This window comes from Cygnus olor, chromosome 2 (assembly GCF_009769625.2).
Source record: "Cygnus olor isolate bCygOlo1 chromosome 2, bCygOlo1.pri.v2, whole genome shotgun sequence".
In the NCBI taxonomy this organism is placed as follows: Eukaryota; Metazoa; Chordata; class Aves; order Anseriformes; family Anatidae; genus Cygnus; species Cygnus olor.
Window position 1 is genome coordinate 66506350 of NC_049170.1, and position 22453 is coordinate 66528802.

At 40.4% G+C, this 22453-nt stretch overlaps 2 protein-coding genes across 10 annotated transcripts in view; both read right to left on the reverse strand.

Annotated features, from left to right (window-relative positions):
- GLB1 (galactosidase beta 1) overlaps positions 1 to 21564 on the reverse strand; it is a 96504-nt gene extending 74940 nt beyond the window's left edge. For 4 of the 5 annotated variants that reach the window (XM_040546846.1, XM_040546847.1, XM_040546844.1 and 1 more), the window contains exons 1-5: positions 21432 to 21564; positions 9612 to 9781; positions 2541 to 2691; positions 2185 to 2245; positions 1071 to 1165 (exon numbers count right to left, since the gene is read on the reverse strand). In XM_040546846.1, the coding sequence (XP_040402780.1) occupies positions 1071 to 1165; positions 2185 to 2245; positions 2541 to 2691; positions 9612 to 9781; positions 21432 to 21485 (531 nt within the window). In that variant the 5' untranslated portion in view covers positions 21486 to 21564. Of the gene's footprint in view, positions 1 to 1070; positions 1166 to 2184; positions 2246 to 2540; positions 2692 to 9611; positions 9782 to 19674; positions 19735 to 21431 lie in introns of all 5 variants that reach the window. The other variant, XM_040546845.1, reaches the window with a different exon arrangement.
- Positions 9674 to 21541, reverse strand: TMPPE (transmembrane protein with metallophosphoesterase domain). Of its 5 annotated transcripts, none has more exons than XM_040546856.1 (3): positions 21115 to 21410; positions 17192 to 18638; positions 9674 to 9781 (listed from the first exon to the last, which is right to left on the reverse strand). In XM_040546856.1, the coding sequence occupies exons 1-2, from the start codon at positions 21206 to 21208 to the stop codon at positions 17230 to 17232; spliced, it is 1503 nt and encodes a 500-aa protein (XP_040402790.1). In that variant the 5' UTR covers positions 21209 to 21410; the 3' UTR covers positions 9674 to 9781; positions 17192 to 17229. The 5 variants fall into 5 exon arrangements, with proteins under 5 accessions (XP_040402790.1, XP_040402792.1, XP_040402791.1 ...); XM_040546858.1 differs by lacking the exons at positions 9674 to 9781; positions 21115 to 21410 and adding exons at positions 19675 to 19734; positions 20465 to 20545 and having other exon boundaries at positions 14177 to 18638; XM_040546857.1 differs by lacking the exons at positions 9674 to 9781; positions 21115 to 21410 and adding an exon at positions 21432 to 21541 and having other exon boundaries at positions 14177 to 18638.
- Positions 21565 to 22453: the final 889 nt, after the last annotated feature.

Here is a 22453-nt window from a genome sequence, read left to right on the forward strand (position 1 = left end):
ACTGCGTGGGGGTAATTTTCCTACAAAATCAGCCTTCAACTCCACATAAAATATCTACCCTAACTACTTCGCAACAGTAATCAAAACATAGTCCCTATTCAAAATGAAGAGCTATGACCTACCTCCCAAAAAGAGCAATAAAAGCATAGAACAGGTCATATAACATGATCAAAACTGCAGTGGAACTGGACTTCCAGAGCAGAGAGATACGAATAAAGCTCTGCAACAGACTCAAAAGACTGAAGGGAAAGAGACAACCCTGCTGCTAATGAGAGGTACATATCCTGCCCCTTTCTTAAGGGGATTGACTTTCAAGCTCCAGATCCAATGCCACACACACCTGAATGCTATTTCTGAAACTCCTGTTATAAACATCTTATTTCTAACTCAGTGCTTTCGCTGAATAGAGGTAACACATTATTCAAGAACAATCATCTTGGAAAATTTTTTAAGGAGAGTCTCCTATCCTATTCGAGCAAGACAGGGAGTTTAAAATAAGAATCACAAAGCTTTTGTTATGACCAAATGCTAAGAAAATGGAAAAATCACCACTGCCTATCTAGTAGTTTAAAAGAAACTACCCACCTCGAATGCACAGCACTGTGTCCTGAAACATTTACAGCTCAAGTTATGTGCTAAGAACTGAAAAGCCTAAATTTTGAAACTGTTCTTGTAACAAGTTTTAGGCTTATTTCGTACTGGTTTTGCTTCTATCTGCAGCAAGCCCTCCTGTCAGAGGGTTTCACGTAACTGATATATTTTGGCCTTATGTGAGAACTGGCGTAAGAATCACATCTAAAAAACTCCATGAGTTTCCTCTACTGCTTCCCACAACTACAGAAAGCAACTTTGACAAAGCAGACAAGTGCACTCTAAATTTTGCAGACAGTGCATTCGGTTCTTTATGATAAGGGACTCCACTGATTCTTGAAGCTACCTGAAGCTGCTAAGGAACTTCTGTGTACATTACTACCCAAACCCATGGAACATCCACAAGAACAATATAAGCATCTGTGCTGCTCGGGTTTATTTGATTTTCATAAAGGGGATTTTCATAAATCCCCTTTTACCTGCACCATGATGACTGGACCTCCATTTTGATAGAGGTGAGGCTTCATCCTTGGCAAAAGGACACTCATCCATTTCTCTACTGCTGCCAGGTAATCTGTAATACAGAAAGTATAAATGGTTCATTACTTTTCTACTTCTTTACGTGTTTTTGTTGTTGTCGTTGTTTTATTATATAAAGGTACTTTTTACCAAGTAAAATGCATAAATATAAATTTCTGATACACTTAATGTATTTAGAACATCATTTAATGAACTGATGTGCTCTTACACTTGTTCAAAAGTGTCAGCTTCCAGTACAGTTTACCGAATAATAAAACATTTAAATACTGATGAACTTTGAAAATCACCAGAAAGACTTCAATGTCATCACACAAGTTGTCCTAATGCATTTCAACAAATGTAGCTACATCTGTACTACTCTTTTAAACAGATAATTTCTCCCACAATGAGCAGAAGTCAGGTACAGTATGGATCTATGTCTTTGTCCCCTTATTCTCTCCCCAATAACCACATTAATATCCTGTCTCATCTTATCTTTACACATCCTGTCCATGACCAGGTAGCACATAAGAGTGCTCTAACTAGCTCTGGAATTACATGCACACTGAGCAGGCAGGAAGAACCCCACAAAGAAGAGCCAGCTGACTGCTGAAAAACTCAATGCTGAGAGCTACCTGCCTTTTCTTCAATGGTAACAATAAATATCTCGTTACCAATTTTACAAAAATTGTTAATAGGTTTGAAACATAACAGTTTTGAAGTTTGGTCGAAACTGATGGTTGTTTCAGAAGTTCTTCAGAAAAGGTCTGGAAAGGGAGGAATGAAGAAGCAGACTGCATAATCTGTACATTCATTTTCTTGGCAAATCAACTGCTGAGAAAGCACTGGTTCTAGGATAAGAAGCATCTACAAGAACCTGAAGGACTAAGTCCTACAATTCTGTAATCACAGAAGACGCATGATTTTCAACCCTGTTTTGTTTATTCCACCTATTTATTGAACACACAATTTTTAATAACAATCTTGAAATATGAATTACCTGGAAATAACCTCAAAGAGCAAGTCAGCTTGCTGCTGAATTATATTTTTGCCAGTCCTTTCTGATGCTCTTACCTGAATCAGAAGACCTGAGAACAATAGATTCTTTCTCCAACAGCCATGCTGGAAGACCTCCCTGGGGAAAAAATCAGAACCGTTTCAGTGATTGTTCTTAGGATATAAGAAGAATTCAACATGTTACCAAAACATGTACCGAAACTGAAGATTTGTTTTACATAAGCAAGTCATAATTTCCCATGGAACAGCACAACTACTAAGTTGCATTGTAAGAAGTCACTTAGGACATGTGGGTTGAAATATGCTAAACCAGGAGTCTTGTCTAGGACACTAGTATGTTTGTCTACTTTAAGACAGAAATACTTGCATTAGATTTACTCTAGAAACAAGATAGTTGTAATAAAAGGCTGTACCATATCCCATTCTGCACAGATGTAAGGTCCAGCTCTCAGGATCACCAGCAAGCCAGTTTCATCAGCAAGCTGCAGGAAATACTCCAGATCTCTGTCACCAGAGAAATCATACACACCCATCTGGGGTTCATGGTAGTTCCATGGCACATACCTGTAGAAAGAGAATGTCATTTTCCATTAAGAAACTGAGACTAAACCAGAACTCCAAATAATTATTTGCACTACACACCCCAGGGATCTGTAAACCTGGTACAAACTGGTCTTCAGATCAGTAAAACACAGAAAGAATTCTAGAGTACTTCCTGTGGCAGAAGGTATTAAAATGAGTAATGAAATAAGGCTTATTACTTTGCACTGTCTGGAGGAGTCCATATCCATCCAAAAACACATTTTGGTACCGCCATTTGAAATCATAACATCTATTCCAAAATTTAAGTAGTTAAGAGTCAGCTGCCAGTAGTATAGTGGCAGTAGATTTGTGCAGAGATGAATACCCACACAAGTGGTGGTCAGAAATAAGCTTACAGAAAGAATCATGCAGCCCTTAGCAAATTTACCACCCCGTTTACACGGGCGCACCAGCTTGGCTGACAGATCCATACTGTTGCCACTACATAGACCTTCAAAATGTGTAAGCCTCAAATGATACTACATCTAGGTCCTAAAAGTCTTCACTGACCCAAAGCAATGCCGGTTCTGGAAAAACAGCATGGGATGAATGGTCACAGAAGAGGATGCTAAGGTGCTTGGAAACCTGGACAAAGTTGAGCCTCATTTCAACCAAGTAATAAAACTGCCAAATAAGCAGATCAGGATTTGACAAAACACCTATTTCCAGGACTCCAGAAACCACAACCTCAATGCAGAATATCTCCCAGAAGATAAAAATACTCTCAGTTGCAAGATAATAAAGAAACATGTTACCTAACAACTATTAGGAGTACTGTTGTATCTTATAGCCCTTGCAGAAAGGCGATGAGAGATTTGCCTTAGGAAAGTGCTAAGTGGCAGTCACAACAGGAACAGTCATTAAAATTAAGGTTGGATACAGCTTAAATAAGGATTCGAGAGAATAGGAAAACTCATTCTCCATGCATTTACTTTCTGCACCTAGGTTTGTGACCCCCTCTAATAGGACTGCTGCCACTGCTCCATATAGTGCAGACTTGAGAAAAATTTTTAAAACCAAAACTGTGGTTAGTCAAGCAAAGAACCTCTTGAGCAACACTTTTCTTATTGTTTGGGTTTGTTTTTAGGTTCCAGAGTTAATTTTGTAAGAATTACCCAAGAGGAAAAGAAAGTGCAGAAAACACTGCTTTCAACAATCAAGAAAAACAGGAACCCTCACATGAACACAATATTGAAAACACCACACTCAGAAATATATACACATGAACAAACACAAAAAAATAATGCTTCAGTATATCATTAACATTAGTTAATATTTCCTCACAAATGCCAGAACCTTAAGCCCCTGTTTGAAAAGCCAAAGCTTAAAATTTGTATGCTATTATAGAGTCTAGGCAACATGGTCAGACACCAAAATGCACATTTTCCACTCTGTATGTTTTATTTCTTTGCCAATCTAATTGTTTCCAAAGTACTCAATTAACTCACTTTTTTTTCAGAACAAAGTAAACGTGCACTTAATGAATACGCAAGCCGCATGAAAATACATTCAACATTAATTTGGTTTTGTGCAATTTACCTAGATTTCAAGCTGAGGAGCAAGCTGATTGGTGATGTTTTAAATCAAAGTAGATGACTATTTAAAACAAACAAACGACCAACTTGCCTCAAAAAAATCCAGTACCATATTATACTTGCTTTCCCTTTCCATTATACCATTATCTAGGTTATCACTGTGGAATAATTTTGGTTTGCTTTCAGCTCTAATAGCTATGTTATTTTCAGAACTATTGCTTCGAAATACAAAATTCTTCTGTATTACCTATATATGACTCAAAATACTATCTTTCTTACAAAGCAGAAAAAGAATAGTGGGAAAATATTCTAAAAAATTACAGGCCAACCTAACTCCATGCCTATGAAAAATGCCAGAAAAGCTACTGAATGATTTGTATCTAAAAAGTAACAGTGATGTGGTAAACAAAATGGACTTGTGAAGAACAGATAAACCTAGTTTTATTCTTTCAAAGGAAAGTTGGCCTAAAGGATTAAGGAAAAGGAGTGATGTATCTTGACTTAGCAATGCTTTTGGTACCTGCTGTTCCTATAAGCAAACAAAAAAACAGGCTAGTTGGTATGAACATTAGCATCAAATAAAAAATAACCACAGAATAACAACCGACATTTGGGGGGGGGGGGGGGGGGATGATTGGATATTTTGTGAAGTATGCCAAGTCACTTTGGTAGGTTTAACTATGTCCAAAGCTTCTGTTGAAATCTGGCTGGTATAACGCACAGCATTTTGCTAAGAAGCAAAGGCAGAGCAATCTCAAGTCCATCAGCAAACATGACTAATGTTTATTATTCATTAATGAGCAACAAGGCCTGATATCAACAAGAACTTCAGAGTTATCACTTTCTACTTCTCTCTTGCAAAGGAAAAGGCACAGACGAAAGTATAAAATGAGAAGGAAGACATAGGGCAGTGACACTAATAGGAAAAAGGGGTTGCAGTTTTTACCATAAAATACCATCTGACTATGAATCTTTGACAACCCTGCAACAGAGAGAAATCTCTATCTGGGTTGAATTAACATGCCTGTTTATGTAGCAACTCATTCACTGAAAAATGCTTCTAGCAGAGCTGCACCTGTTTTTGCTAAATAAAGACGAGTAGGTATTAACTTCATTACAAGTTTCACACCATCTAAAAGACTTCTACAGAAAGACAGCAATTCTTTATACACTTTTCAGGCTACTGAACAAGTTATTTATTACTGGTAAGTAAATTATAGGTTAACACAAAAGTATTCTAACTGCACTTTAACTACACCTTTTAAACTGTAATTTATGAAAATATGGGAAAACTTTAGGAATTTATCCTAGTAACAAGTCTGAAGGTCTAAATATGCCCAATGGTGGCTGAGATGGGAACAGAAGGGTTTCTCAAGCTCCCTTAGACTCAAGATGGAATAAGACAGAGAATTCTTCCAGAAATAGTTTTAATGCATGTCCCATGCTGTCTCACAAGGCCAGAAAAAAGGCAAATTTTAGTGGAGAAGAAAGTGGAGAAAAATTTATGTGAAACGCTACAGAATGAACCGTGATATGAAAGCATCTCAGAGACTGCTTTAAAAATTGTTACTAATACATTTAAATCCCTTGATACATTTTCTACAGCTAGCTATGACCTCAAATCATTTTACTTCAAACCTTTTAGTTTTAGCAATGTATAATTCCTATATACTATTGTACAAATGTATCGTCTGTTCCTAATAATGTACTGCATTAGCCACAGAATAATGAATTTATAAAGGAATGTGGCATTCCTTTTTCATAACTGAAATGGTATTTTTTCATTTGAGTAATAGCACTTGCTCTCCATTTACATACAATTTCTAAGCTTTATCCTATAACCACCTTTTTCTTTAACAGTCACAGGTTTTTCTCTTGTGTTTCAGAGATATGCCAACAGACAAAAAATACCACTTTTGCTACCATAATGTATAGTATATTTCTCTCTGTAATACCTGTGGGTTTTTTTCCACATTGTGTAAAATTAAATACTGGGTACTAATTTCATAAGTAATAGAGCAGCACTTTAAATATGCTAGTTAAACATTTTTTATAGAGTAAATTGTGCTTTTTTTTTTTAAATGAGCAGATATTCTAAACAGCAGCTCTTTCTTAGAGGGAGTTTCTAGAGATTTAGTTTCTTGGTCGTTAGTCAACAAATACAATAAAACAAATAAAATGCCCCAAATTCTTCCATAACTTTATAAGCCTGTAAAGTAACTGCCGATTCTTCCAGAAACCTTCTCCATTTTCCAGTCCTGCATATGCTTAGCTCCATCTAGTGGTTCATTGTTGATCTCCATGAAGAACAAAAAAAAAAGACACCTTTCAGTCCTACCCAAATGTTTACGATAGTGTCTGTTTCTAGTTGGCAGATCACAGTTCAGGAACTGAACACAAGGACAATTACATTTGGGTAGCCAGGTGCCTCTGCATGCTACCTGCAGAGATGGGGAAGGGAATTCCTAGGTGCAATACCTCATCTTCTGAAATGTCACACCAAGCACAGCATCACATTTTATCCTGCTATTTGGAAGTTTTAGGCCTTGATACTTTCAGCTTTGATGCAAGGTCAAGCTTCCTGTCACCTGTTTTCTCATATTCTGTTATTGCCTAAGATGTTTGGGTCCAGAGGATGGCCACAAGGACGATCAGAGGGCTGGAGCATCTCTCTTATGAATTAAGCTGAGAGAGTTGGGGTTGTTCAGCCTGGAGAAAAGAAGGCTCTGGGGAGACCTTACAGCAGCCTTCTAGTACCCAAAGGGGGCCTACAAGAAAGATGGAGAGGGACTATTTATCAAGGAGTGTAGTGATAGGACAAAGGCTTTAAAATATTTTTTTTTTTAAAGTAGATTTAGATTAAATATAAGGAAGAAATTCTTCACTGTGAGGGTGGTGAGGCACTGGGACAGGTTGCCCAGAGAAGCTGTGGATGCCCATGTGTCCTATGGCAACAATCTGTCAGAAGGTCTGGCATCACTGCTGCCCATTCCAGAACGACTTCACATAACTGGTATCCCAATCCCTTGCTAACAGTTTTACTGATCCATGAAACAGTAGTCAAGAGAGAAAGGAAAACAAACAAAATTGAAGAATAATCTAGACCAGTGCCATTTTTACAAAAAAAAATCACAGTGGAGTTATTTGAGTTAACATGGAAATTCATTGCTTCATGTCAAAAATCACGAGCAGTACAACTTAATTATCTGCAAAGTCTAAAGAAAAGCAAGTGTTTTTTTTGTTTTGTTTTGTTTTTTAAGGGAGGGAGAAAAAGCAGGGGGCAGAGAGAAAATGCAAGGCATAGAGGTACCTTTTGCTTGTAAGATACACATTTAGGACCTATCTCTCACCACAGCAGAAAAAAATTCAAAAGTAAACAACGGTGGGGAGAAAAAGTTTAAGAATCCCAAACTGTTCTACAAAGACAAATTGAGGTTGTGAAAAATCTGCTACCTGCAATCAATGAACCAGCAAAAACAGCTAAGACTGCAGCAGCAAATCACAAAACCTCAAGGAGACACTTGCTGTTGGACCATACCTTTTGCACCTGAACACAAACAGCTCCACTCTCCTAAGACCAACAGAGACCAGTCAACACCAGTAACACGAGACAGTCTCCACTTCCTCCTGCACTGCAGGAAACTTGCAGTAAGGCATAGGAATAAGATCTCAACAAAAGAAAAATAGGGGAAAAATGGAAGGAAAAAAGATACACTTCAGTGACAGATTCTGAATTATGAACGGAAGAAAAAAGCAACAGGAAAAAACAAACCTGCAGCAATTTCGCCATTTGACAATAGAGTTACAGGGAAAGGGAAAAAAGAAAGATTCCTATATCAAAAGACTAGTCATGCAGCAGAGAAATGAACAGGCAATTTCAAAGATTGCTTGAAAAAACTGGAAATGAGGTGAGGGCATTGAAGACATATGGGGGTTGTCAGGTGATTTATGGGGTCATTCCCATAAATCAGTGACGAAAGTGAAGTATAAAATGCTATAGATCACTGGAGTCACAGAGTCACTCTCAGGACCCAGACAACAAACGATATAATTTTTAGGTCTGTTTGATTACTTTTATTACAGCAAAATAATTTTTACATGGGCATTTCCAGCAACTCTGTCCTAACATTCCTGAGCAAGTGTGCTACTTAATCCTATTGGCTTTATGTAGCAAGAGAGAACTTGCTTGTTTGGTTTAATCAAAACAAAACAAAGAAAAAAAGTCAATGCACTGTCACAACACAGGGAAGAGTTCTATGGGAAACAAAAAGACATGACTCAGAAACCTAAGTTTGAAAAAAAAATTCCTTCTCTGACATCTCTCCATCTCTTCTCCACATACCAGCCCACACTAATCACGCCTCCAAGCATACAAAGTAACTCTGCAACTTGCAGGATAAATGAAACACAGGTTTCAATGGAGGGGAAGCATAGATGGTACGATGCTCCCACTGAACAAACTGCCCCAGTCTACAGGCTCTGCATTGCCAGAGCCAGCACTGCCTAGCAGTCCATAGCATGCAAGGAGGCTGTTTCAAAAAGAAGCTCCAAGCCCTGCAATGATTTAAAAAAGAAATAAAACCATGCATGGTAATTGCAAACATTGCTTGAAAAGACTGTGCCTATACACTTTTCTACCATTCTTCTTCTTCCCTTGCCACAGAAGCTTTGGCAAAAATAAGAAGAGTTGGCTAATTTTTTTTTTCTTCTCTCACCGGCTGTAATAAGGACTCAAACCTCAAAAGAAAAGACAAGAATGATGGGCTAAAGCTTGGATAGACACAACTGAAAGCAATTTAAACTTATTTTTAGGAGGTAGAGGGGTTGTTTTTGGTTGGTTGGTTTTTTGTTGTTTCTTTTTTTTTTTTTTTTTTTGAAAAAGAAGTACCCCTACTTTGCAACTATTTCCCTAAATTAAAACACTTCTGGTGAAATAGCTTTAAATATTACTAAAGCCTTTGCCAACATTTTCAAGGCTTCAGGGCAATACAACTTAGGGTATATTAAAACTTTACAGTCCCTTCTCATCTAGGCTGCCTGTTGACAAGAGATTACCATGTCCTTTGGCAGAGAAAGAGCACATGATCAAACTGTTCCTTAGTTGCCAAAGTTCACAGGTTTCGCGTCACATTTGCATCCTGGGCATTGAAGCAATAAGCATCACCTATCAGCAAAGAAGCAAGATTGTTAGCTGCTGTTGTCCCAACCTATGCTATGAGAGGTCATCCTGTACCACCTTTCATTTCCAGAGCCTTCTCACCTACTACTTTAAAAAAACAAATAAGTAGCAATGGCAGCATTTCCCTTAACTACTTCTTGTGGGTCTCTGAAGACTACAAATCATTTTGGAATTCAACAGCTACTTACGTTTGAATTGCATCCAGCCCTGCCATCTTCATCTTCAAGAGACGGTCCTTCCAGTAATACCGGGGAATCCGTGAGTAGTGAATGCTACCGGAGATGTAACGGAAAGGGCGTCCATCCTTGACAAAGCAGTTGCAGCCATAATCAATCCCAAAAGTCCTCTGGGATATATTCTGTGTACCAAATAAAAATTAAAAATAAAAGTTACACAATATAAGCTTTTTCTGCCATGAGAGACACTGAGAATGGTCTATACAATATCTGTGGGTTGTCCACAATAGAAGGTACAATGGTGTTAAAATAGCTACTGAATGGCTTTCCACAAGCTACATGTATACCAAAGGACTACAACACATCTGTCAGCCATGCAGACAAGATTACAGCCTGCATGGACAGGATTCACCACTACACTGAAACATGCTGCATGCATCCTCCACTTTTAGCACGTGGATATATACCACTATCTTTCTACAGTGACACATTTTGCAGTTGCTTACACCAGTGGAAGTGCTGATGAGTTCAACAGGGGAATATTGATTTGACGAATGTCAACACTTCTCACTCAATGCTTCAACTCACTAAACTTCTGGAAAATACAACCTGATTTCCAACTTAATGTCACACTCAAGTCTAGAAACAAGAGCCAGCTGGGAGCTTTCAAGGAACAAATACCACATTCTAAACGCTCCAGGGCACTGGTATGTGCAGGATTGAAAGCCTAGTTTCTAGTAAGTAAGAAAGTGTTTGGTACATCAGTCTAGTGAACTATGGACTTACCTTTATGTAAATCATTAACAATTTGTCATTTTTGGACAAAGTCCTACTTTCAGTACTTTTCCAGCTAAGCAAACCTTAAATATTTATGAACAATGAAGCATGAAAATTAACAAGAATCTGCACCTCCAACCCAAAAGAAACGTACCTTAACTTCAAGATTACTGGGATTACTCATCAAGTGAGTCTTAATTCTCTATGACACGAACTACTATGACCGACAGCAGAACTCCTTTTGCTTCCAGTAACTTGTGGAAAACAAAGAAAACACCAAGACTTTTTTTTTTATTATTATTGATCTTTTGTTAAGCGTCTGGCCCTATGCCTTTAAAAACCTTCAATATTTTTTAGTTTTTTTTTTCAAACTTTAACACATTGCATCTTACATCCCACTCAAATATCTTTGGCAACCCTATCAACAGCACCACTTTTGTGCTCCACAATGCACTAAGTAGTTGGTTAAGTTTGTCTTCACATTCTATGACTTGGCATTTGCATTTTATTAGATTCATTGCTGAGCACATAAAAAAGGAATCCTTTCGATAAAAGATCAGAAGGGATTTATGAAATAAAACACCAAGTCAGCAACTGCTAATCAGTTAGTTCTCCATACCTACCAGAAAATAATGCAGAAGTCAGCCCAACAAATCCCACATTTCATCGGACATTACGCTACTACAAATGAAGTGCATCTTTTAATATCGTAAATTAAAATCTGTTGAATAGCACTGGCCTATTTTATTCTCGAAAAGGTGGGCCTTGGCCTGCCTCGTACTAAGAGCAGAGCTTAGCAATTAGGAAATTGACTCCATGAAACAAAAGTGATGAAGAAATACAACAGACATGTAGACTACTGTATAACTCCTGGTGACCCCCAACTACACAAGAGCCATCCACCATCTAAGGACTTCTGCCCAAGGGTAAGTAGGGACTAACAGACCACATATGGTTTTGAAAAAACTTTCACATTGTAACCACTTCTTTCTGTTAACTGGTGGACAATTCTGCTGTAATAGTGCGTACAACTACGGGAAGAGTAAAGTGAAAGGAATGGAAGAAGTGGCATGCAGCAGATACTGCCAATACTGAGACTCCTGGCCAACAACTGGACGCTACCATCAACCAAGAGCATACTCTTTTTGCAGCACGACACCAAAAAGGAGCCAGACTAATGTGTCAAAGTCCAAAAGAACAAGAGCACAAACTACCAGGTAGAGTACAAAGTGTTTTTTTTTTTTTTAATACATACACATACACTGCAGAAAACTGGAGGAAGAAATTGCTGAGTAAACATGCCTATCCCTAGACCATCATTAAAAAGAGCAACTCAGTCAGATAAGACTCTACAAACATTTGAAGACTACAGACTCCAAGGAGGAGGTGACTACAGTGGGTTGGTACAACTGCGGTAAACACAGTCCCCACAGAAAACATAAAATAAAGTTGTGGAGAGCATCTTAATTGAACATAGTAATCTAAAACATTCTGCTAACAGTGAACTAGTAAAATTGTTTGTGTCATGGACCTATAACAGAAAAGATGTAGTCCAGAGCTGAAAGGGCAATAAGGACTGGGAGACTGAAGGGACTGCAAAGTATTACATAGTGGAAGCTTTTTAAGCCCTGATCCCACAGATAGACACAAACACATCCTTAGCAAAAATAGTTCCCTGAATGTTTAAATAATTCTTGTCTAAGCGAAGGTACAGACATGCCAGGTTTTCAGCAGAAATCAGGACCTTACAGAGCAAAATACAAACAGTATAACGCCAACTGATCCGGAACAAGAATAATTCACATCATTGAATAACCCGAGTTGGAAGGAACCCATAAGGATCATTGAGTCCAACGTGGGGATTCTCCTCAGGAATTACGTTGTTGTCATAACTTCACACTGTTAAGCCTCAAGTAAACTGCCACTGCAGAAAACGCACAGGTATGTATCACCTGCTTACTTTTCTTTCAATGCAGACCTAAGTGACACTGCAGATTTTTGATTTATAACCTACATGCTGATTCCTGGGAATGCCGCACTAAGATGGAATTGTACTGTATGTATTCCATAAGAAAACAATTCACCCTTAAGAACAGCAAGCAAGCTTTTCACATTCTTTTGACATTTATTCCTCTAGGCTACCATGACAAGTCCTAGCATTACTGCAGAGCCAAGTACTCCATAATGATCATGACTAAACGAAACGCCAAACTCAGGTGGCAGCAACATAATTTTGCAATAATACTAAACGTAAAGAGAGAAGCATTAGCAAAAAAAAGAAAGAAAACATTAAAAAACCATTATGGTTGCATTTGATTTCCTGACTCCATACAGTGTTTTTAATTTTACCTTCCACATTCCACATTCAACTAGTAAAAGTCCTGGAGACAAAGCAGCGCAGCCCAACTGCTGTTGCTCCCCTCTTCCCCTCTGAAAGAGAGTTCAACCCTCTTCCCCAGACTAACCTATGGCAAAGGCACTCACCCCATCTACAGCAGACTGCTGCCAAGAGATGCTACGCCCTAAACCAACTGTTTACAAAGATCCACTCTCAGGGGACAGACACCTCTGGCAGAGAAATGGGGATTTCTTCAATGAAAAGGAGACAATCATCAAAAAGTATCACCAGTTACCATTTAAAGCTGTGAAAGTAACTGTAAATTACCATCCTTACACATACACCTCATGATATGAGGAGGGCTTCCTGAGTACTTATTCTGATTTACCTCATTTGTTTCCCATTGTAAACAAACTTCCCTTCATGATTAACTATGCAACATTGTTTTATTGTCAATGCACAACTTCAGCCATTTCTTACGGCATACACTGTAGGGCTCACAATGACGCCTAAACAGTTCTTGCCGTGCATTTGTCTGGTTCAACCAACATTGTGTACTCATGGTTGTGAATATACAGCAGGCATGAATTCCCTGCATCTCCCTAGAAGATGTGGTAGCGGAGCTATTTGTTTGGTAAGCACATTCAACAAGCACAAATGCTCTCTACTGTTTTGGATGCCAGTTCATTCATATCACACCGTAATAATGGTCAGATAAAAGACTGAAGCCCTTAGAGGCAATGATATAATGCTGCACTCAGAATACACTCACATGGAAAAGGGAGGCACTAGAGAATCTGTCCTTTCTTAAATCAAGTAGGCAGCCGCTTTTGCAGCATTAATGCTCTTTCAATGTTTTTTAATGTGTGTTTCTCCCAAATTTGTAAAAAGAAATTTCATAGTTTCAGCACATAAACCTGTTAGTCATTTAACAGCCACTAGAATCTCATTCTTCAAATTTAGAAAATTGAGGTTTTTCCCCTTGTTTGGAAAGGACACAAATGTGGATACAAATCCTCTTTGAACCTCTCCACCTGGGGACGTTTCTAGCATCTCATGATGACCATTCAAAGCCAGAACACCTCTTTCTCCACCCCCATCAAAACTGAGAATCACAAACCTGCTGCTCCCTTCCCCAGCACCCTCTCCTCCCATCCAAAACCAACAGCTCTGTATCCTTTCTCTGCTCTTAAAGTGGTTTTCTTTGCCCCATGTCCTCATCTCTTCAGCCCACACTTCTTCCCAATAGTAGTAGGCACTGGGCAAATTTAACAGCAGCCTTACTTTTACCACTTTCCTCTACACCTCATTAGCAGCGAGGGTGTAAGATTTTTCCAAACCTAGTCAGATTTACAGTCAGCAGCTTTTTTCTCATAAATAGAACTAAGGTATTAAAACTATTCAGTGTGATCTGCTACAATAAATACTAGTACAGAATAAAAGGTCATTAGAGGCATCTTTCTTGGTAATAAAGTTTTTATTAAATCCCAACATTTAAAGCATTTGTTATACCACAATTTACATATTTCCAAAACCAACCTCCACTGATTATATACTGTAATAAATATAACTTTCACAAAGTGATTTTACTATTCTTGTATTATCCTGACAGTAATAAACCCTGGCCCCAGCCAATCCCCCAAATGAACTGGCGTTCTGTAGGAAGAAATATACATTCCTTTAGTTAAGTTCTCCAGATCAAATACATTCAAGATAAAAAAAATATATATTAAAAAAAATAAGCAGCACAGCAACTTTTGTCATCTGTAATAGTGAACACAGATCTAAATCACTCACATATGAGTCAAATTGGAACAAGCATAGAAAAATCCTCAAAGGACAACTAGGGATTGCTGTCTTTGAGAGCTTTTAGAAAAGATTAATTCCTCTTACTATCAAGAAGATGGTTGATATATGATATTTTCCATATATAATTAAAAAAAAAAGAGTAGGAAAAGGCTTTGAAGTTTTTTGGCACAGAAGTAAACATTTTAAGTGTTACTAATCATCAAACAACCAAACTTTCAGAAGCAGTTTTTTAAAAAAATAACTAAATTACTTTGAGAGAACTTAATACATTTTCAAAATGATAGTGTGACCACATCTGCTCCTGAGAGAATACAAAAAGGAGCACATACACACAAAGTAATGCAGAAGTCATCTGTGTACTCCTGGGACAGAAGGATCATTTCAGCCAGGTTTCTGTACACATTTGGACAGAATGAGGAGAGAAATAAAAAGCAGAGCAAGAGGAGGAAAAATAAATAAAAAGACTGGCAACTTGTTGCTAGAAATTAATGCCATCTAAAGCCAGTCCTACAAAAGCCTCCTGATAAGGAAACTAGCAAAGAAATTTGTCTCAACACAATAACTCTCAAAATAACAAGTTAAAGGCTGTAAATACACCAAAACCCCAGGACTACTGGCCTAGAGGGAATACCCTACATTACCCAATCCAGAACACAGCTTTCAAATTAATGCATTTTGATGTAACACAGAGGGTTACAAGCTATCGAGATTCTTTCTACTTAAGGCCATTTTAAACTAAGTGATGGAAAAGAATCCCAAAAGGACACTGTGTGGACAGTGGGAAGTGCTAAATACATGTGAAAGTTGCAAGATACTTGAGCAAAAGTATATATTGTTGCATAAGCATAAGAAAAAAAAATTACAAAGTTATAGGTACTGGGAAACAGAATGATCTAGTCCAACAAGTAAAGAGCTTGGTGGGTCAGGCGTTTGGTTGTCAGACTAAGAGGACTGGCTTCTCTAGCTCGTCCATCAATCTTCCAGTGCACGTGACACATTTTCTAGTATGTCCTTACAGTATCTCTCAGTATTCCTGCTAGTAAAAATGCAAGATCTTCGCACAGAGGAATAGGATACCAAAAAAGCTAAGTAGTTAAAAACTCCACGTCGGGGGGTTCAAGGGAGTGGATGAAGTGAGACTTTGAAATTTCACCTACAGAACTTCTCACCCTTACAAAGCTCATGGTACTCTTCAAATACCCCCACATACACACCTCTCCCACAAAATGAAAACAGGCACTGGCACTGAAGAGTAAAACAGAAGAGTGTCTGGCTCAGGACCACATGGGAAGGCAGGAAAATACTGAACACCACAGTTCTGGTCCTGCCATCCTCAGTTTTGTCTCTGCAAGCATGGAACTCGTTTGTCCCATGGCTTGTGTTGTTTGTGGCATTTCATATAGCTGCATTGAGGTGGAAGGGAAGGAGGGGGAGATGTGCAGAAGAAAACTGTTTCATCAGCCTCAGCAACATACAAATATTAATTTACAACCTGACTTTCCTGTATGAGCCATGAAAATAAACATGTTTTTAAGATTTTCTAATCATTCATATTTTCCAGTGCTATTAATTTGTGTTAAGCCCTTCTAGGAAAGGCAGAGAGAAATTCCCCATAGCTCATTATCCTGTAGTAGTTATTCTGCTATGTGCTTATCATACAATAAGGACGTTGATATGCAAATGCTATTAAGGAAAGTCACTTGCTGCACAGTTTAGTTTTCTTAAAGAAGACATCACTTACTTGAAATATCAAAACATTAAAGTTCAAGCATTAACCCACTGAATATCATTTGCATCGCTTTCAAATAACATCCCCTTACTCTCATAAAAGATAAATCACAGAAGAGAAATTAAGCATAAACAAAAAATACAAACTGAGCTGATTATTTCAGCTTTGGACTTTACAAAAGGAGGTACTGAATGCTCAAGCAGCAACAAATTATGTTAATTAAAAGTTTTTTTCATTTGCTTTTACTAGAGCTGCTTTCAGTAATTACTAGATGCCCAGTTATTCTGAGGAAAACGCCTGCAGAAAGACAGCTATTTTAATGCTTTATTATCAGCTTCCCCAACTTTTCAATTGTGAAAAAACTGCTTTTCAGGAACTGCTGCCTAACACCTCACAGTATTGGTAAGCAGCCCAGACCTGGAGCCCCACTGCATGCTGCACACAGGCAGTGCAGTAAAGACATCCTAAAGAAATCCAGCCTCAGTCAAAGAAATATAACTGTTCCTTTCCTGTAACTTTTCTGGTGTAAGACTTTTGGAATGGATACTCTCTGGACACTCCGTAGTCCCTTCTGCAAAACATGCACGTGTGATTTCACTGCAAGAGATCAGAACCTTCACTGGTCTGAGATTTGATAAGGCAGCTGCCTCATGTGTAATAAACAGTGAAACGTGAATTAGCCACAGGACACAGGTATTACTAAACATGCACAGTACATGCATCATCTCCACGGCAGTGTTATCTTTAAACGCAGAATCTCCGTAATAACGAACTTTAAATGTTAATTTCTTCAGTATTTTAGCATTTGTTTCATACACCTAAGATAGATTTAGTTTTCTCCTCAGACTTAACAGAACCTGTTGTAGTCCATCCTGACACATTTCTATTACTTCCCTGAAAAAGGATTTGCTTTCTGAGCAGAAGAGCCAATATACTGACCAAAAATGATTGCAGAAGTCTGTCAAATGTGAAACTCCTCAAGGAGACAGTAGAATTATCTCTGTTATTTCAGCTCTGCTGCCCAACCTCATGGGTATTCCAAAGTACATCGTCCCTGGGCTGACGTAGACAAAGGTGTTCTGCCCAACTTTGTACAAGCCAACAAAGAAGGGATTCAGAAAATAAGCCCCAGCATTTAGTGGGAACATTTGCCCTCCATGAGTATGGCCTGAGAGAATTAAATTTATGTCTGGTCTCTCGTGAAGGGCCCACTTTGCAGCAACTGGCTGATGAGCTAGCAGCACAATCGCATGCTCGCTGCTACAACCTCTGAGAGCTTTTTTTAAATCCATGCCATGCCCTGAGTAACGCAATACATCTGCCTCAATATCATCAACACCAGCCAGGCAGAACCAATCACCAGGGCTCTTCGGTGAAACAATCTTCACATTCTCATTATGGAGTGGCCGAATGTTAAATGATTTTAACAGCTCAAACCAGTTGCCAACATCCGATGTGTAGTACTCATGGTTTCCTGTGACAAAGTAAGTCCCCAGAGGGGAATTAAGTTCTCCAAGAGGCTCAACAGCTGGTCGTATGATCTCCGCCTCGGAGTCAGTCAGGTCACCAACAATCACTGTGATATCTGGTTTCAAAGCCTTAACCATTTGCACAATCATTGCAAGCTTGGTCTTCCCAACTGTAGGCCCCAGGTGGATATCTGAAAGCAACACCACTTTCAGATTGTTCATTGTTGAGGGCAGCTTGCAAACTGGAATCTCCACTGAATTCACAGTAGGAGGCTGGGAAGCATTTAACAGCCCGATGACAGTCAGCCCAACAGTCAGCATGACTGCCAAAACTGGCTTCACGGCTGTTCTGCTGTTCTTATTGCTGCTGCCTGCCTTAGCACCTCTCCCAGCCAAGAACTTACAAGCCTGCTCTACAGAGCCTAGAGCAAAGAGGAAGAAGATGAGAATGATATAGGCCCCCAGGCAAGCGTAGGCAGCTAAAGAAAAGAAATATGGCTCTTCCACAACAAGAAATAGCAACGTAAAAAAGCTTGAATGAGCCAAAGCTAGAAACATCAGCACAGCTATTTTCCATGGCATGAAACAGAAGGAGCTGGCAGCTGAAGACCTGTAGAACACGGTGACTGTGCTTCTCCAAACATGAAGAGATCCTATCAACATGAGAGCATTAGCAAACAGTGCCATCTGCAGCCTTAGAAGCCAACGCCGCATCTTGAGCTCCAGTTGTTCTGCCAGATAGCTCCGCGATAACATCATGGAGAAGAAAACCACTCCTGCAGCCACTGCAGCCTTTGCTTCAAGGGGCAGTTGCTTGACGGAGATCATCTTTGCTTCCTGATCGTTCCCTTCTGCTCTGTAGGAGTCTCCAGTAGAAAATAATGTGATTATGAAGGGATGCCTTGGGTTAATGAAGCCTGCAACCAGGAACCAGTATCAGCCATTTTAAAATATTACATACATTCCCTTTTTCCCAGACTGCTAGGCGTCTGCTAGGCTGCATGTACTACCCAGGATACTGGGTCATAGAGAATTACTACAATAAAGACAGGGAAGAAATTTCCTAACGTGGGATAAATAGTCAACTAAAAATACTCTGCTCTGACAGTTTGTTTCCAAGTTCTCTGCCCTCCAGCCTCAATGATTCCTCCCCCTTCTTTTTCATTGCTATTTCCTCATTAAGTCTTCCTAAAAACATTTGACAATAGATCACAACAGTGATGCAACAACTGCTGGTAACAGTCACCAAACTATTTGCAAACAGTCATTATAGTATTTGAAAGCCCTATACAGATTCTGTGACCAAGCTGCTTCTGCTCTGAACTTAGCGCACGTGTTTTATGTTCTTTTTCCCAAGCATCTGGCTCCATCACAAAAGCACATATCACCATGCATCATTCTGACTGAACACGAGGCTCTACAGACACACACAACAGCAGCAGGGAAATACCCACTGGAACAGCTAGCCAGATACAGCTGTGGTCCTAGAAACTGCAGGTGATATATGTGGAAATATCCCTTGGGGAACAAGAATTCCTCAAAGCCCTCAAAATTGGTAGGACTGGTGAAATCCACGTTGTGTTTTGCTACTCACTCCCTGCTCACTCCCACTACATGTACAGTTCCTAAGACTTGACACCTATTTCAGGATATCCTGGCATCCTAACAGGAGGCAAATAAATTGAAAAGGGATTAAAACATAATGGGCTGTGTAAACCTAATGCATCTCCGCTTCCAGATTGAAAACAAACAAGTAAGCATCAGTTACGTCTGAATTATACTGGAAATCCCTGTTTTGCTCTGTATTTTGCTAAGAGTACAGTGTTTCTATTTTTGCAGTTTGTGTATTTCTATTTAAAATAAACCTACTGTTTTACGTTAACCATAGATGAAAAATGTTTGGAAGTCTTTCATAACATACAATATTGACCAAGTTTGAGATAACAGAAATACCTTATTTAAAGCCATGCAGGAATATATGCTTTCTTCCAAACCACTTCAGTCTGTACTTAGCTAGAAAAAAAATAAGCAATCAGTACAGCCAAAAATATCTCAGAACTGGGTCATGAAAGCAGCCTCGTAGGGCTCTGCAGTGAGCTTGAGGCCAGAAGCCTACAAACCTAAGCTTGCCAATATGCTTATCTGTAGCACATACTTTCCCTAACTTAAAAGGATGTTAGCAACTCTGTGATGATAGGTCCCTGCTGTATTTTTGAGGACTAGAGCAACCTTTAGAAAGACCCCTTCTCTCATTGCTTGGTCAACGAACAATGGGTTAAGAAAGAAAGTGTGTGTCCAAGTCTCAGTTCCTCAAGGCCTCACAGCTGTTACAACACCATTCTTAAAAAAACAATGCTATTTTACATGCATGCCTCTGCAGAAAGTAAATAAAGCTAGGAAGATAAGAACATAGGAAGTGTCCTACTGGTTCACGTCCATGGTTCTCTAAACACAAGGCTACATTCTGCCTGGACAACAGCAATAAGGAACGTTGTTTAAAGGAATGCGATCCTGGCCACTGCCTGTGGTCTGCTCATCCTCTACTACTCCAGGTGATAGAACTGTTACATTAGGGGTGTTAGAAGGCACACCCCTGCCTAGTCCTTTCTGCATGTTATTTACGAGCCTGATATATTTCAATTTGTTTTATCTTTTTTGTTGAATCCTGTTTGCTTCTACAACCCCCTGTAGCAGGAAATTACTTAATTACTAAAATGCACTGTATATTTTTCAAGTATCTTACCTGCTTTAAACCAATCTGCTAGATTCAACTGTTAAACTACATTTGCCAAGCACCCCTCTTCTCACACCACTGAAGCTGGAATCAGTTCCCCTTTCTTATTCATTACCTTCACAGTCCTCCAAGGCTCAGTCATAACCCCACCCCTCCCAGCAACCACAATTACTATCACTGAATTCTCTTAGATAAATATATCCCATGAGGTCATGCTGCTTTTCACACAGCTTTAGCCTTCCGTGCATTTCTCAATTAACAAATATCAAGAAAAAAGCAAGACTTTGCTTTGAGCTCAACGCCTAAGTGACAAAGCACAGCTCCCACAACATGTGGCAAGCCTCAGAGTTTATCTAGGCCTCCAGTTAGGCAGTGGTGCAGCTCCAGCAAGATGCAACAAGGGAGTCAAAGCTAAGGAAGGGCAGAAGTGGGAACACACAGGTCCCTGTGGTGGCACCCCACAAGAAGAGCCAGCTGCCCCATGGGACCAGCTAACACGGTGTCCCTAGCAGGTAACAGCAGTTCGATTTCCGCCCCCCCTCCCCTCCCAGGCTCTCTTAATTAGGCCTCAGAATATATTAATTCTTTAAAAAGCGAGTCTAAATGAGGGATGCGGTGCACCCAGCAGAACCGCTTCGGCCAGACAGGGCGGGTATTACTGGGGTGCAGGTGCCCAGGCAGCGCCCCTGCAGGAGAGTGACTCCCCCAGGGGTGCAAAGGGGGAAGGATCCAGCCCCTGCTGGTGGGGCCCATCGAAATAGCCACCCGCCCTTCAAAGGTGAATTAATAACGGCCCAGCGGCCATGGGGAGGAAATAAAAGCCGTGATGAAGGCTGTGCACACCTGGCAGCACCCTCCTCCTGTGGGGGAAGCCCCTAGAAACGTCATTTTCTACCCACCTATCCCCAACGACCCTCACACCACTCCCGCTAACAGCCGCCCCCGACGGGACGGGACGGGACGGGACTCGACTCACCGCGGCCCTGAGGACCGTCGCCAGGCCGGCCACCGGGAGCAGGAGCCGCAGCATGCCAGGCGGCAAGGGCGGCCGGTGCTCTCCTACCCTGCCCCCCTTGCCCGCAGCCGGCGCCGTCAGCTGACCGCCCTCCCGCCGGGCCTGTTCCGCCCCGCACCGCCCCCTGGCCGGCCCGGAAAGGAAAAGGGGAAGGATGAAAAGGGGCGGAGCCGCCGTGCGGCCTCGGAAAGAGAAGTGCCAAACAGAATGCAAGGGCCTACAACGCTAGGTAGTCCCGCGCGGTCTCCCATCCGAGTACTAGCCAAGCCCAAACCTGCTTAGTTTCCGCGATCAGACGGGATCAGGCGGTTCCAAGGTCGTACGAGTATATATAGGAGGAAGGATTTCTCCTGTGTGCTTTTAAGCACACACCCCTGTGCCACAGTAACTAACAGCTGCTCAGTCTCCTTTTTTGTTCTGTTCTGAATAGCAGTAGTCTTCCCACCACTACTCTTGTTGGCATCTTATTCTGCCGTCACCTTGCACACTTTACAAACTTCCCCTGCTTTGTGCAACACAAGCAACTCACTTATTGGCAAGATGATGACTTCACCCCCCTCAGCTTCCCCTTCAACACAGCTGCCAAATCCCAAGCAAGATACAACCACCTGCCCACTCCCAAGCCTATTCCCACACTTCAGCCACACCAAACCCTCTGCAGGCTGCACAGCCACAAGCACACTTTGTCTAGCCTACCAGACATCTCATTCCTTCCCCCGGACCTCTGGGACATCCACAAGCTCCTTCAGGCCCAGGTGAAGGGACTTGCCCCAGCTCCTCAGAGGGGACAAGGAAATCCCTGTGACACCTTAGCTGGGGTGTACAGGCCAAACTACCTACACATGCCTCCACGTCTCCCACCCTAGAGAGCTAGAACAGTCTCCTGGTCTACAGTCCAGCACCAGAGGCACTGACACTAGCAGGACATGATGCTGACAGGTGTATTGCATTTATGTGGTAAGGGTTTGGTCGCAGGGGGGCTG